This window comes from Balaenoptera ricei, chromosome 13 (assembly GCF_028023285.1).
Source record: "Balaenoptera ricei isolate mBalRic1 chromosome 13, mBalRic1.hap2, whole genome shotgun sequence".
Taxonomy (NCBI): Eukaryota; Metazoa; Chordata; class Mammalia; order Artiodactyla; family Balaenopteridae; genus Balaenoptera; species Balaenoptera ricei.
The window spans coordinates 7,253,635-7,270,928 of NC_082651.1; the positions used below are offsets into that span (position 1 = coordinate 7,253,635).

A 17,294-nucleotide genomic window follows, 5' to 3' on the forward strand; every position below is an offset into this window, starting at 1 on the left:
CTAGGGATCCAAATGTCTCTCAATCAAACAGTTTCTTTTCTGAGTACAAGGACCATGTTTTTACATCTTCCCTAAAGAAAAAGCACATAGTTCTGTACACACAATAAGGCACTCAATACTCACTGGATTTACATGGAAATTCACAGCAGAAAGTGGATCCGTGTCCTGGTTTAGAATACTTGATCAAACAATCCAAATAAACCATGAATTCCCCAAAGCTTTGAAAACCTTGCCTAATATAGCTCATGTTTTCTGGAGACAACGAGAGATCTGATCTGAAGCTAAACATTTCTAATCTCATCAAAAATACCAGAGTGAAAACAATTCGTATCAGACCTCCAGGTGGGATTAGGGGAAGGGCCTCCCATGTTGCTGCTATAAAACCCACATAGCTAGAGGCTTTGGAAGTGATACAATTTTAGGAGTGTGTTTGTTTTGTCCTTGTTTTTTTTTCCCCCGCAAGTGTTACAAAGAATACTGCATTATTGCTGCTCTTCTGGCAAAGAGATCTGGGTGTTCCTAAACATTATAAAACCCGTTTCCCCATCTGAGGACAAGAGGGGAGTGAGGACCAGCTGCCTCACTGACGGGTGTCTGTGCGGGGGGGGAGGTTTCCAAATAGGCAATTTGGTGGCATGGGTGCCCACGGCTCAAAGCAAATGGGGATGGGAATAAACGGAAAGAAACTGCATACAATTGGATTTCTAAGAATTTTTAGCCAAGATTTTATTGGAATATCTGTATTGGATGATCTCTGAGTATGGTAGAGCCTAAACATGCATTTTACCTCTTCTTGATTTTGAGGTAAGCCGTGCAGTAAAAAGACAGGGCCGAGACTGTGGGCCTGGGGGTGACATTAAAGATGATGACGGCAAAAGCCAAACTCCTGTGGACTCAAAGTCACATCAGGACATGGTCTGGACCTGCCGGAGAGACCGAATTAGTTCTCATGTGAAGAGATATGTGTGTGGTCCAGAGAATAAGAACAGAGTCCAAGGTTTAGGAAGCCTGTGTTTATCTTCCACTTCTGCTACTTGTTAGAGCTTTAGGGTGTTTGACAAGTTACTTAACCTTATTGGGCCTTAGTTTCCTCATCTGTAAAATGGGAATAATGATGATACACACCTCAAAGGAATGTGGAGGAGGTGATATGAGATAATGCATAGAAAAGCACTTAGCCTGGTACTGTGCACCCGAAAGTTATCAGGGTACACAGGACACGCCCAGTGACCACGGGCCACCACCACTGACCTTTTCATTATTGCTAATGGGAACAGCTTATAAATGTGTTAACGGAAAATGTCCTGCATCTTCACATACAGGTAGCGATTAATACTTAAAAAAATAAAAAGCTTCTTGGTGTATTTTGTGGCTGTTCCCAAAACAGCCCGAGAGGAGGGCAGGGCAGAAATGATGACCCTCGTGTTGCAGCTGAGAAGGTGGAGGCTTAGCGAGGTGAAGGCGCTTGTTGGAATCCATCAGGTAGGAGAGGGCCAGCCAGGAGTGCAGCCCAGGCCTCTGCCTCCTGCCCTGTCTCCACAGCGGCCTGGCAGGCAACCAAGAGGCGAGATGCCCCAGAGCAGAGAGCTGGAAGCCTGCCCGGGAGAGAGGGCATAAGGACTCCATTCCAGTTTGGTCTCGTCTGACCTATTCATTTGCATGTTGCTTGGGACCCACGTGGAGTTTACAGCCCTTGTAGGTGGTGGCCTAAGGGAGCCATGGTCCCCAGTGCCAAGTGATGTGCCTGTAAGTTCAGAATAATCCGGGGAGTTCCTCGTATTGTTGTTTGTTTACCTTGTTATTACGGAACAGTTGCAAACCTACGGAGAAGTAGAGGTTTAGAGTATGATGTACCCCCAGTGCCGGCCCTCCAGCTCCAACAACCCTCACTCCACACCAACCTGAGTTTGCCTACCCCTCTGGCCATTGCCCAGCTCCCTGATGTGCTTAAGGAAATATCTGGGAAATTAACAACCAATGCACACTTCCCCTGTGCCCCACAGGGAAAGACTCAGGTCTCAGAGGTCTGAGTGGCTGGGGATTTATTGTCCTCATGGCTGCCCCCGCACCAGGTGATGGGGAAGGACAGACACCCCCGGGGCTGCTGAACTGGGTGACTTCTGAGGGCTCCGTCATTCGAAAGTGGAGGATTCTGTAGGTGACAACCAGGGAGTGGGCTCTGTGAAGGGAGGTGGGCAAACCCTTCAGCCCTGTAGGTGTTTAAGAGGCTGTCAGAGGGCGGAGGGACCTGCCAGGCATAGGCAGTGGCAGGAGCAGAGGGGAAAGAGCTTTTTGGAGGAAGGAGGCTAGTCCTCCGGGCCTGAGTGAAGGCCCTCCTGAGACAGGACATCCCGTGTCGCCACAGGACACCACCGCTGGGCCTGTCACCATGCAGCCTAATGACCTGCGGTCACCTACCCATCACCACCATGCACCTGGGCCCTCCTCATGGGCACGCCTCTTATTCATCTTTATTTCCCCAGAGCCTGGTGTGGTCACTGCCAACTCGGTCTGATCATGTGAGACAGATAACACCCGACCGGCCTCTACCTTCAAAATATCCACTTTATGGGGGACTTCCCTGGCGGTCCAGTGGTTAAGACTCCACACTTCCAATGCACGGGGCACGGGATCAATCCCTGGTCAGGGAACTAAGATCCCACATGCCCCGCGGTGAGGCCAAAAAAATAAAAATAAAATAAAATAATACAAAATATCTACTTTATGACTCCACCTCGTATACAGTAGGTGTTCAATAAATGTCCAGTGAAGGATTAAGCACAGACACGGTTCTAACAGCACTGACGTGCCAGCGACCAAGCTAGGCTTTCTGGTCAACCCGACAACAGCGCCAAGCTGCTGTGATAGCTCCACTTTCCGACGGGGAAGCTGAGATAACATATATGGAAGAGCTTAACCCAGTGGGGATGGTTATTCCATGTTCAGCGCGTGCCGATGATTATTCCAATTATTGTCCAGGGCCAACAGCTCCCTGACAGCACATCCAGGATTTAAACCCAGGCTGGTCTGGCTGCAATCAGGCTGCCTTGCCAAGCAGCGTCCGTCCTGGAAATGCAGTAACTGGAGGCTTCTGAAAGGAGGCCCCGGTCAACAGGGTCACCACATGGACATGCGAAAACTGTAAACCACTTGGCAAGTCCCAAACAATCAGTAATTTCTGGGTAAGGAACAAAATTGAGGGAACTGGTTTGAATTTTTTGAGCAAAGCGATGCAGTATTTCAAGGAGTGAAAGGCATGTGCCCCAGCCGCCTGCCTGCCTGTGCTTTCCGCTGTAGAGTGAGGACGAGCAGGGTTCAGACGGCGGAACACACAACACTGCTGGGGCGGGGAAGTCGCCCCTCTTACCTCTTTGCCCTGTCTTTCTCATCTTCATCCATTAGATTGTCTCTGCAGTTTTTCCTGCAAAAAAAAAAAAAAAAAGAGAACAGATGATGACTCTCTGATTCTCGACCTTTCTCACAGGTCTTTCTGGCTGCCATCATTTTGGTCTGATCTAAATCACATGCCTTAATCCACAGGTTCTCAGACTTTCTGGTTCCAGCAACTCTTTGCACCCTCTCAAAAATGACTGAGGGCTCTGAAGACCTCTTGTGTATGTGGGTGAAAACTGAGAAATCTTAAATATACAATATTCCATTAAGCATCAGAAAGATGTCATCAACAGAGCTCCAAGAGCTTTGGGAAAAGTCCACTGTATACTCAAGAGAGTAAACAGGCAAATGATATGTTAACATTAGGAAAACTGTTTTGACCTCAAGGACCCCCCCTGGGTCCCTAGATCACACTTTGGGAACTGCTTTCCAGACCCAGCTCAACAAAGCATCTGTTTATTTCAAACCTGCAAGCTGCCCGTGACGTTCTAAAGGAGAGCATTTCTTTGTTTATCTGTTCATTTAAATACACAAACTCCTCTTATGCAGCCTGTAGGGATCGGGGCCCCAAAGGAGTAGAACTGCTCTCCTATCTTTTAGGCACGTACACCCCCTAGATAGTCAAGGTACACAGTTGTGAAAAATGAAGTAACAATCCAGGAATGTTCTCACAGCCCCAAACCTCATCGCCTGGGCCTCTACTCTCCCAGGCAGCTGGCTCAAAGGCTCTTGGGCCCACTGACCCGGTGTCCTCTGCTACACGCAGGCCTGTGGTCCTTCACCCCTCACAGCCACATCCCTGATTACTCTTCCTTCACACGTTTCCCAGAGTCCCATCTGTCTGGGGGGGTTCCCCCTCCAGCCCCTCCATGCAGAAAGACTTTCAGGGTGTCCCTGAGGCCCGAGTTGGGGGAACTGGAGGCGAAGTGTGATGGAAATAAGGGTGGGGACCACAAAGAAATGGAGTCACCATGACCCACATGCTTCCGGTCTCTAAACAGAGGGCCTGACATCAGAACTCCAGAATCAACACTTTGCAAATGCACTAAGCTTTACTCTCAAAATTCCAAGTTCCTGATCACAATTTTTTTTTTATGAAAATAGCTCATTTTATGAAAAGGCCAGTATGAATTTTGAAACAGAAGTAGACAAGGATATTAACAGAAAGAATTATTATAGGTCAATCTCATTCATGAACATGAATATAAGAATTCTCAACCAAACAGCAAATCCAATAGAACCATATATAAAAATTGTAACATTAGATAAAAAGTTTTAATGGGACAAATGAATCTTTTCTCTGAGATAACTTTGTTTTGTGATTTTTGGTCTGCTGTGAGCCCAGGCATGAGTCTGAGCCAAAGAGGAAAAGGAATTCTGCAGTCACAGCCCCTGTTTACTTACAAGCCCCATTCGGTAAATAGCAGGCATATTTTAGTGATAGATTCGCAAGAAACACCATTCAGCAGTTGAGGCTTGTGTCATAATTAAAATGGGGTTAGCATATCTGCAAACAGGCATCTGCTTAATGTTTTCCAGGTGGAATCTGTTCAAAGCTTTAAGACATGAAAAATGCAGTCCATTCGTTTAATGATGTGCTACCCCAGGTCTGCACTCCATGGAAAGCGGTGGTTGCCCGTGTGCTGAGGGCATGAGCCAGGATCCAGCCATGGCAAAAGGGTAAAAGCCATGCCCCTTACCAGGTACCCCTGGACAGAGCATGCTTACGGGAGGATGTGGGCTTCGGTCTGCTTTGCTGAGGATCTGGAATCCTGTCTGGATGACAGGGGTTGCTTCGTCATACATGAAACGTTGTAGAAACACCTACAAATGACTAATAGCTACTCTGTATCAACTGTGGCAGCTCTGATTCCTCTCTCTCTGTTCTTAAACACTTCCTGAATCCATGAAGCCCTGATGTTCTACACCCACTTCCTCTTCTTTCCCATCCCTCCCCCATTTCCTTGCCCGATTCCTGTCACTTGACCCCTAAGTCACTCTGCTCCACTGCACCTGAGGGAAGAGAACACCCCTGAGTTGTGCTCCCCAGGAGCACCTGCCCCAGAAGCTTCACACCAATGTCCTGTTTTGTCACACCTGTTGTCTCCCATGCCTTCCTCATGTCCATCAACAGAGGAATGGATAAAGAAGACGTGGTACATATATACAATGGAGTACTACTCAGCCATAAAAAAGAACGAAATGATGCCATTTGCAGCAACATGGATGGACCCAGAGATTATCATACTAAGTGAAGTCAGTCAGAGAGAGAAAAACAAATATCATATGATATCACTTATATGTGGAATCTCAAAAAATGATACAAATGAACTTATTTACAAAACAGAAATAGACTCGCAGACTTCAAAAACAAATTTATGGTTACCAAAGTGGAAAGGTTGGGGGAGGGATAAATTAGGAGTTTGGGATTAACATATGCACACTACTATACATAAAACAGATAAACAACAAGGATCTACAATATAGCACAAGGAACTCTACTCAATATTCTGTAATAACCTATATGGGAAAAGAATCTGAAAAAGAATGGATATATGTATATGTATAACTGATTCCCTTTGTTGTACACCTAAAACTAACAATATTTTAAATAAACTATACTCCAATATAAAATAAAAATTAAAAAGTTAAGTGCACATAAAAAAACAATTGCGGTCATGTACACGTAACATAAAATTTACCATTTTTAACTCTACAGCTCAGTAGCATTAAGTACATTCATATTGTTGTGCAACCATCACCACCATCCATCTCCAGAGCTCTTTTTATCTTGCAAAACTGAAACTCTGTCCCCATTAAACACTGACTCCCCACTTTCCTTCATCCAACCCCTGATGACCACCATTCTACTTTCTGTCTCTACAATTCTGACGACTCTAGGGCCCTCATATAGGTGGAGTTATACAGGATTTGTCCTTTTGTAATGGATTTGTGTCATTTAGCATAATGCCCCAAAGTTCATCATGTCTTGGCATGTGTCAGAACTTCCTTCCTTTCTAAGGCTGAATCATATTCCACTGTATGTATGGACCACCTTTTGTTTATCCATCCTCTGTTGATGGACCCTGGGTTGCTTCCACCTTTTGACTATTATGAGGAACATGGGGGTCCCTCCTCCCTTGTATCTTTGAGTCACTCTTTTAATTCATGATGTGGAGGAGCTGGAGGGGCCCAAAGCACACAAGAAAGAGGGAAAAGGGGAAGAAAAGTAGTCCTGTGAGGTTGGGTTAAAGGAACAATAGAGAAGTTTAAGGGGTGACAGTGACTTTTCTCAATTGTATAAAGAGTTTCCAATTAAGAGAGGAGGGGAGAGGAATAAATTAGGAGTTTGGGATTAAAATATACACATTACTATATATGAAATAGATAACCAACAAGGACCTACTGTATAGCACAGGGAACTATACTCAATGTCTTGTAATAACTATAATGGAAGAGAATGTAAAAGAAGAATACATATATCTATCTGAATCACTTTACTGTATAACTGAAGCTAACACAACATTATAAATCAACTATATTTCAACAAAAAATTTTTTAAAAAAGAATTTCCAATTAAAAAGGATTTTGAGCAGCAGTTTTTTTGTTTGTTTTTTTTTAATGACCACAGAAGGCCAGGGAAGAGAAAATGAGCTCAAACGAAGGCAAAGGAGATTCTGTTTAGAGCTGAGAAAATAACTGTTGATATGATTAACCCCCAAAGTGAACAACGGTGGAAGCTCTAGTATTTTTACTCCAGATAACCACACATCCTAGATGGGCTAGACATTTAGGGGTTTCTTCGTCACGGTCCCAACAGGAAACAGGACTTAATTGTAAGGAGGCTGTTTGTAAAGGTGTGTGGAGGTGGGGTGGCTAGGGAAACCAGGAGAGATGGTGCAGGTACCTAGGGTTGGTGTCAGCAGAGCTGTTGACACCTCTATGCATCAAGGGACAAGAGGGAAATGGTTACCTGGACCTGGAAGGTGTGTGTCATATAGGAGAGGTGGCATTTTGTGGAGGGATGCAGTCAACCTGAAGAAACCTTGTAAGAAGGGAGCCGAGGGGATAAATACCTCACCTCCTTGTCCGCCCTCCCCAATCTCCCACTTGTGTCTCCTGTTGGCCACACCACCCAGAAGACAGAGAGGGAGGCTACTTATGACATCCTCACAGGGGAGCCTCCGGGGCAGACAGAACGGTGGGGACGGGGAGAGGGGCACAGGGAGGTGACCCAGCATACCCAGTACATTTCATTTCTTGGGGGCTCTTTCAGTTCTGGGTTTCTTGCCTTTTTCTGGAACACAAACTATTTGGAGTCTTTTTACACCTTGTAACATCTCCCAAAATTTCAAGTATAGGCATCTGCATCTACTAACTAACCACTCAAGAAATAATAACCAATGAGAATGATGAGAGGCTGAGGAAAAGAGAGCCTGGAACTATTGGAACTCTGTAATGATAGATTGTAACCCAGAGAATAAACTAAATATTCATGAGTCCATTGGTACAAATAAATAATTAAATGAATAAATAAATGGAGGAGGGGACAGGTTTCCCTTACAGAAGAATTTCAATTAATAAATGTAGAAGGAAGAAGGGAAATCGAAGATCACCATCCATACATCAAAGTAGTAACTGTTGCAGGCAAAATCCACTGATGGATGCTGAAATTAATGGGCAAAAGTTTGAGGAGAATCAGGTTATTTGCATAGTTCAAAGTATCTCCCTCAAGATATTTATTAATTATAAAAGAAAAATAGTAACTTTATAAGTAGAGAAGATTGGCAGACACCAACTTCACCCGGGGTCAAAATTAACATCACCAGGATAAGTTAAATCCAAGTGTTTTGGTGGAAATAAGCACTCATTCTTCTAAGTATACACAACTAAGAGTGTACCTGCTGGATCACAGTATAGCCATATGCTTACTATATTAGAAACTGCCCAACTGTTTCCCAAAGTGACTGTACAATTTTATATTTGCACCAGGAGCACACGAGAGTTCCAGAGGCTCCACATTCTCACCCAACACTTGGTATGTCTTCTTAATTTTAGTCATCCTAGTAGGTATGTTTTGGGATCTCATCGGGATTTGACTTTGCATCTCCCTGATGATTAATGGTGTTGAGCATCTTTTCATGGACTTATTTGCTGTCTAGACAGCTTCTTTTGTGATGTGTCCAAGTGTTTTGCCCACTTTTCTTTCTTTTTCTTCTTCTTTTTTAAAGAAATTGGGCTGTTTATCTTCATCATACTAATCTGTAGAAGCTTCTCTCTTTTGGATATAAGTACTTTGCCAGGTATATGTATTGTGAACATTTTCTCCCAGCCTGTGGCTGGTCTTTTAACTTTCTTGATGATGTCTTTTGATGAACGGTTTTTAATTTTGATAAATTTATATATTTTTTATTTTTGTGTCCTAAGAAGTCTTTGCCACCTCGGTGTCATGAAGAATTATCCTACGTTTTCTTCTAGAAGCTTTATCGTTTTAGCTTTTACATTGATTTACATTCCACTGCAAATTAAATTTTATGTGTGGTGTAAGATAGTGGTCAAGGATCACCTTTTTTTCCCCCATCTGTACACTCACTTGTTCCAGGATCATTTATTGAAAAGATATTTCTTTCCCAATTGCATTGTCACTTTGTCAAGTATCTTGTGTGATCCTATATGCGTGTGTATTTACAGAATCTCTGTTCAGTTCTATTTATCTATAGGGTGTCCTTAAAGTTCAGACACATAGGATAAACTTATTTTTTTTAAATAGAATTTTTTTTCTTAATTTCATTTTTGGGGTATTCATTGCTAGTATATTGAAATAAAATTGACTTTTTTTTTTTTTTTTTTGCCATGCCGCACAGCTTGTGCAATCTTAATTCCCCAGCCAAGGATTGATCCTGGGCCCTCGGCAGTGACAGCACGGAGTCCTAACCACTGGACTGCCAGGGAATTCCCTAAACTTATTTATTAAAATAAACTTTATTTTTTAGAACAATTTTAGATTTATAGAAAATGCAAAGACTGTATTGAGAGTTCCCACATATCCTGCACCCAGTCTCCCCTGTTATAAATACCTTACACTACTATGGTGTATTTGTCACAATTAATGAACCAATACTGATACTGATATGTTATTATTAAGTAAAGTCCACACTTCATTTATATTTTCTTAGTTTTTATCTAATGTCCTTGCTCTGTCCCAGTATCCCATCCAGGAAACCACACTCCATCTAGCTGTCATGTCTCTTTAGGCTCCTCTTGGCTATGACAGTTTCTCAGACTTTCCTTGTTTTTTATGACCTTGACCATTTTGAGGAATACTTGTAGATTGTCCCTCAATTTGGGTTTGTCTGATGTTTTTCCCAGATTGGGCAGATGGGTTTTTAGGAGAAAGCCCACAGAGGTAAAGTATCAGTCTTTTTTTTTTTCTTTTTTGGCCGCGTGCCATGTGGGCTCTTAGTTCCCTGACCAGCGATCAAACCTACACCCCCTGCATTGGAAGCACGGAGTCTTAACCACTGGACCGCCAGGGAAGTCCTAAAGTACCGTTCTTATCACATCATCTCAAGGGTATTAAGAGGCTGTATCACTGTTGACCGTAGTCACCTGCTGAAGTAGCAATAAACTTATCTTCAAATCGTACTGTAGTTACATTTACACATAATATGTACAATGTGTTTTTCTTCAACTTCCAAGGATCCTGTTTTCAGATGAAGAATCTCTAAACTGAAGATGGTAGGTCCAATTATTAGTCTCAAAAAAAGTACACAAAATGCACGATTTTCCCTGTGTTTTGAGACTTTGATATATAATTATTGAACTTTGATCAGATTAACAGTTGGACCTATGTTTAAACTTAGAGGTACTTCCCCTGGAAACACACTGAGCATTTTATTTGAAAACATAACTAACCTGCTGTTTAAGTAAAGTTATCTTATGTTTCCTGATCCTGCGGCATCTTGTATTTGTCTGTTTCTATGCCAGAACCACACTATCTTAACTCCTGGAGTTTTGTAGGAATTCTTGACATCAATGGAGTGTGAGCCTTCCAACTTTGTTCTTCTTTCTCAAGATTCTTGGCTATTTTAGGTCTTTGCATTTCCAAGTACGTTTTAGAATTGACATTGTCAATTTCTATAAAAATGCCTGCTGTGATGTTTCCTGGGATTGTCTTTCTGTGAAGAGACACCGAGGTGTAGTCACCAAAGCACTAAGATGACATCCACATGTGATGTTCTATGATTCAATAGATATTCCCTGAGACCCTGGGCAACGCCCCTGCTCCCATGGTGCTCAGGCGGTAGGGGGCAGGCAGGCGGTGAGGGCAAGCCACAAGCACTTAAGTAAGTAAACATATGGCTTGTCATTGGTTATAAGCGGTGTGGAGAAAGATAAAGGAGAACCTGGGGGAACAGGGAGCGCTCTGGGGGGCTGGGGCCGTGGCCCGGTGCTTTAGGAGCACCACAGACCTCACTGATAAGGTGATATGTGAGCCATAGCCTGAGAGAAGAGAGGGCGTGAGTGTAGAGACAGCAACAAGAGCCAGAAAGAGCCAAGAGGCCAGCGTGGTGGAGGGGGTTAGCGAGGGGGAGACACGCCAGGGAGACTGGATGGAGTCTGGCCTTGGCTCGGAGTGAGATGGGAAGGCACTGCAGGTTTCGATCAGAGGAGTGATGGAGACCTACTTCCGAGGACAGCCGTGACTTTTAAATGAGCTTAATTAAGTCGGCACGTACGACAGTACCAGCACGAGCCTGGCAGACACTCAACATCCGGTTCCCCATTTGGATGGCAAGGATGAGGTACAAGGCGTCTTTAGCCATTACCCAGGCCACGATGTCTAGCCCAGCTCCTTACCCGTATCAGGTGCTCAATAAACATATGAGGAATGAAGGAGAGAAGGGAGGGAGGGAGGAAGAGAGGGGGACACAGCCAGGACCAAACCCCTGTCTGACTCCCACAATATGGACTAATACCGACTCCCACAAGCCCCTCAATGATCACGGTTAATCCAGGGTACCAGTACTTACGAGGTACACGTGAAGGTACAGTGACGTGCTGATGACCAAAAATTAAAACAAAAATTGCCATGTGCGCAGGAGCTATTGACTAAAGGGAAAATCCACTTGGAGCGGCGCCTTCGGGAGAAGCCAATGGCTCCGTCACCAACCCTCGGCCGCCGCTGCGTGCCGGAAAAGCGTCATCTCGTTTCCTCTCCATCCATTCTGTGGGTGGAAAGGGCCATAGTCTCCTCCCCTTAAGAACTGGTCCCTGAGCTGCCCAGGGACCCCCGGCTCTGCGGATAGAGCCCACCCTGGACTGCGTCTCCTCGGGCTGACCTGACCCACTGCCTGCTCGGGATGTGTGGGCTCCTGACCTCAGAGGCAGCCCGATTTCAATTTCAGTTCCGACCCACTTGTTCCATTTGACCTGAAGCAAATCCCTTGAACTTCATGAGGTCACCAGGCAGAGAGCATGTGAGGCGTAAGTGTCAGGGTGCACGTGTCCAAGGAGGGCCAGGGTGCCCCCTACAGCACAGAGGGCCCCGTTCACCCCACTTCCGCCCTGTGTAACCACCCTAACCTCTGTATGCCCTCTGTGGTCCTGAGCCCCCGCGGAGGCAGGTGCGTCCAGCCTCATCCGTTCTCCTTGTCTGCCTTAAATTTCAATGCACACACTCTCTGCCCAATGAGAAGGGCACCATGGGGTGAACGGGGTGGCACAGACCTCAGGTTTCAGAGGGGCACTCCTGACCAGGGAAGAAAGGGATGTTTTTTTTTGGGGGGGGGGGAGCTTTTCCAGCAGAGGCACCAGACACGTGCTCCCGCCCCACCTCCAGAGACCACCTACGGCTGCCGGCCAGCAGGGCTACTGCGGAGTCCCTCACTCATTCGACCCCGGCGCAAAAGGGGCATGGGAAGATTTTAGCTACTATTAACCACAATATCATTAGTGACAATGCGCAGTGGAAACTGGTACTTAAGCCTATAATAGGTCTTCGGGCGGAGTGGGGTTCCTGTTCCGGCCTGCTAGTCAGCCTCGAAAACGTGTGTGTGTGTGCGTGTGTGTGTGCGCGCACGCGTGTGTGTGTGCGCGTGTGTGTGCGTTGGATGCGTGTGTGTGCGTGTGTGTGTAGGCATGGTGGAAAGACAGACAGACAAACACGCCCAGGGGGTGCTGCCTGCAGCATCCAGTGATAATAGAAACTTGGTCCTTGTGAGGATGGGAGGGAGGGAGGGAGGGAGAGGAGAGAGTGAAAGAAACACAGGTTGAAAATGACCGAGGACGTCCTCGATGAGCATCTAGTGACCTAATTGAATGGAAGGACCCAAATGAGGTCGGCAAATGACATCCCCATGGCCTAAGTGAAATTTCCGCCCCCAAGGGCTCTCTCTCACAGGCACCTACTACATCATGGATCACAACTCTGGCCCTTGAACAGGGACCAGCAAGTGGCAGTGTGACCGTTTTCTCATGCCACGTCTGCCCTGGGTAGCACAGTGTGTCAGCAGGGAGACAAGAGATTAATGCATCCTACAGGGGACAGGGACCCCGCTGGGGGCTGGCAGCTCCCTCCTGGGGCTCCAGGGAAGGCTACTGCAACCTACATGGAAAGGTATGTCATGCTCCTAAAGCAGGGGTTGGCAACACTCTTCTGTAAAGGGCCACCTGCTGAGTATTTTAGATGCAGGCCATCCAGTCTCTGCTGTAACCACTCAACTCTGCCATCATAGTGTGAAAGCAGCCAGAGGTGGTGTGTCAGCGAGCGTGTATGGCTGGGTCAACAAAACTTTATTTGTAAAAGCAAGATGGGGGCCAGAAAGACACTAGCATCAGTGCTCAGCCTTCCTCTTCAGTGTCTTTTTAATTTTGAACTTTTTGTACAGCCTTAAGAGGCCCAGTGGGTCACTCCACATCATCGTGAATTTCCCCTGAAATGACTACCCTAAGCCTATTGCATTGCAAGGCCCATGTTTTTTCAAACTAAAATCATGACCTTTTAAAATTGGTGGAGAAATGGTTTGAATCACAGATCCCAAGGTAGCTGGAAAATCCGAATATTCCTCCTCACTGTACCGACCAAACCTGGTGACTTTCGATCATGAAAAAGAAAAAAAATACTGCAAACAAGAGCAAATGGAAACCCAAAGGGGCGCTGCCATACAGATATCTCCCCAGTCGGCTGGGGCTTATTTATTGTCAAGAGCAAGTGTGCCTTCTGTCCTCCCAGCCTGCCCCTGGTGAAGGCACCTCATGTCGCTTTGGATTAACATCTGGATCTCCCACGTGGGAGCTCGATAATGATTTTTCCTCATTATATTTAAGAAATAAAAAGGCTTTGAAATACAGTCACTGATGAGCTACAGTGCCGACTTGTCTCCCTTTGTCCTTTGGGGGAGGCTAGGAAATAACTTCCACATTTTAATTCTTCCTCTCCAGGGCACATCATTTTGATTGCAATGATTCATTCACTGGGAAAAATAATAGTTCTTCTAAAGGAAATGGACAGTGCCAACCTGAGAGCTGCCCGCTCCTGCAACCCCAATTCCCCTCCAGCTGGGGAATTCTCAGCATGATCTCTCACATTCTGCAAATTGGGAAAGTCAAGGTGGACGGGTCCATCCTTCACCGAAGCTTTACCAAAGCCTCCCCCCTCCCCTCTTCCCCCCAGCTGGCTGGGGCCTCACAGAGCCAGACTCCCAGGAGAAACCAAAGAGAGACCCTCACTCAGCAAACTTCCCTGACCCTATGAGAATTATCCCACAAGCATCTCCAAGGTCAAGGCTGAGGCTTTATCTGCCTGTTATGATCACGATGCCCCCTTCATGCTTTCCTTTTTCCAAGGGTCTGATGATTCATTACTCAGGGAAACAGTGACATAAGCAATGAAGGAACAGAAGGAGAAAGTTAGAAATTTGGTATTAAGTAAATTTGCAATGACATCGTTTGGTCAGCAAAGAATTTCCAAAATAGAAATCGTTACCATATCTTGATCGACGGGTCATCTACCATGACATGTGATTCTTGCAACCTTTGGAACTTACGTTCCAATCACTGACGATTCCTTTTAGTGGCCCCTTTCTAAAGAATTTAGACTGCACAGTGTAAACCGAGTCAACTAGAGAATCAGATGGGTGAGAGTGCGTGGTCAGAACGTGGACAACAGACGCCTATAAAAATCAGCACGAGGGGGAAAAGGAGATTTATGAGTCATACGCGGAACTGAGTCAGTGCAAGCCATTCAGCTGCCACAGACAAACCGAAATGAATCCATAAGACGCTGCTGCAGCCCGGCATCTCCGGCCACCTAACCATTGGTCCTAACGCTCCTTTGGGCGTGGGAGCGCTCATCCTAATGGGCTCAAGTTTGCAAAGAGAGCACGAGAAAAAGAAGATGTCCTTGAGATGAGAAGTCATGTTTGTTTTGGACACCCAGGCTTTGGAGTCTGTGGTTTAATATCAGAGCTTCAAATAACATTGAATAAAAATGTGGGATGCTTCTGTAACTGCTAACTGTGGGACGCAGCAAAATTAGTTTGGAAGCTAATGAGATCTAGGTTTGTGTGTCCTCTTGCCTCTTTCCTTCACTCAGTGCGGTGGTCCAGACAGAGCCTGGGGAATGATGAGCTCATGTGTAAATGGGGGATGATCCCCACTTTCCGCCATCCTCCTGAGAACCCAACAGGACACCTCATCTGGGTAAAGCACTCAGCAGAGGGTGGGCTGGGCAAGAAAGGTGAACCGCCTCCTTTCCATGGTGCACTGAGCAGAAGCCATGACTTTGGAATGACAGCAGGTCAGCATCTTCAGAGTCGCAGGTAACTTACCTACTGCTGCACACCTGGTTGGTACCAAGCATTGCCTTCCCTCTTCTCCCATCATTGCAATCACTTCTTTTCTTTACAGTTTAAACAGAGAGCACGGCCTTCTCCGCAAACCCAGGGAGCTCCAGCCTACCACCTCTGCTCAGAGCTCAGGGGCTGCAGGGGCCCCACAGAACGCTCTTCCTAATGCTTCCAACTCTACCGCAACTTTCCATGCTCGCTTTTCACAGGTACCCATGAAGTTAGATCGTCCTACACTCCTTCTGTCCACTCTCTACATACAATTCAGCTGAGTTCAGTTCTCCTGGGGGAAGCGGGTGCTGCCCGGGGTGGGGTGAGGCTGGAAGGTCCACCCAAGCTGCCTGGACACACCTCCTCACATGACATGAGAGTCTGGGTTGATCTGGAGCCCATCGTTGGGAAACCGGCCGTCGTGACTGATTCCCGGACCTATCTGTGCTGAAAAAAAGAGGTGGGCTCCTTGTGCAGACTGGTGTCTCTGCTCCAGGTCACTGTCGCTCTCAACGTGCTATCCCCAGGGGCCTCAGAGAGGGGCCCAGCCCCACCCAGCGGGAAGCAGCCCCTGATGAGGGAGGGGGTACCACCCCCCAGTGAACGACCGCATTCATGAGACTAAGGACCCATCAAAGGCCCCAGAACCAGGGTCACATTTTGTGATGCGCCATGGGCTTTGGGTAGGGTACAATTTACAACAAGAATAGTGTTGTCCCCTCCCCCACTGGACGCCTGCCGTCAAAGCATCCCCACGGTAAGGACATCAGTGGCCCGAGTCTCCCTGGGGCTTCCCAGCAGCATCCTGTACTCTGTCTCTCCATCCCTGGCTGCCACTGTCAAATGCACACCGGGGTCTGCAGGACGGGGGGTCGCAGGTGGGCCCTAAATGTCCTGGAAGCTGGCCTTTCTCCTCAAGAAACACTCGCAGACCTTTCGCACAAAGTCTGAAAAAGGCCTGCCCTCCGGACACAAAGGGGAGATGAGATACAGAACAGACGCAAACAGCACGTAGGGCAGGAAGCCCCCAGCACCCTCCCCCGGGAGAGGGGACTTGAAGCATCTCTACCAGGAAGACCCGGCCACGGGCAGAAAGAAAGCCACCGACTGAGACCCAGTCCTGTTCATCAAGCAAGCAGAGCATCAGCAGGTCCAGAAATGTCTGGTTTTCACACCTTTAAAGGTCAACCCGGCAGGACTGGAAATGTCCAGTTTCCCCATTTTGTACCTTCAGATATTCATGGTGTAAGTTAAAGAGATCTTAGAAGACCTCTCTCCTCACTCACATCCACCCCTGGACAGCACTGCAGAAACTCCAAGGGGAGCGAGAAGGGTATATTTTCTTTTTAAAAAGAGACTGAGCTCTCTCCTCCTACAAACATCTCCTGACGTGACCCCAATCAATGTACAATTCGCCCACCGGCCCGACACCCCTTCTACGCCAGCTCTGAAGCCCGGGTGGAGGCTTCAGGATGTCAGGGAGCGTGCAAGAAATGACCCCTCATCAAGACGCTCAGCCAGGGCTGAGAAAGTGCAGGCCCAGAACACTTTCCAGGAGGCATGTGCTGGGCACACAATACGTGACTTAGTGAAATAAACTACAGGTAAAGCTCAGCTTCTGTTTTCCCATGTCAGCTTATTCAATCATGACTATCTCATCCTATGCTTGTTCCCTGCTCTAACAAACATTATCCTGTGCCCACAAGCAGCAATGCAGAGACATCCAGCTAAGAATAAAAGTGTGTGTACCAGTCAGAATGGCCATCATTAAAAATTCTACAAATAGCAAATGCTGGAGAGGGTGTGGAGAAAAGGGAACCCTCCTACACTGTTGGTGGGAATGTAAGTTGGTGCAGCCACTATGGAGAACAGTATGAAGGTTCCTTAAAAAACTAAAAATAGAGTTACCATCTGATCCAGCAGTCCCAGTCCTGGGCATATATCCGGAAAAAAACTCTAATTCGAAAAGATACATGCAACCCAAAGTTCATTGCAGCACTATTTACGATGGCCAAGACATGGAAACAACCTAGATGTCCATCAACAACAGATGAATGGATA

The 17,294-nt window shown here is 46.4% G+C and overlaps 1 protein-coding gene across 4 annotated transcripts in view; it reads right to left on the reverse strand.

Annotated features, from left to right (window-relative positions):
* The window catches only part of NPAS2 (neuronal PAS domain protein 2), a 190,571-nt gene that overhangs the window by 108,434 nt on the left and 64,843 nt on the right, over positions 1-17,294 (reverse strand). For all 4 annotated transcript variants that reach the window (XM_059942246.1, XM_059942249.1, XM_059942245.1 and 1 more), the window contains exon 2: positions 3,368-3,421. In XM_059942246.1, the coding sequence (XP_059798229.1) occupies positions 3,368-3,399 (32 nt within the window). In that variant the 5' untranslated portion in view covers positions 3,400-3,421. The remainder of the gene's footprint in view (positions 1-3,367; positions 3,422-17,294) is intronic.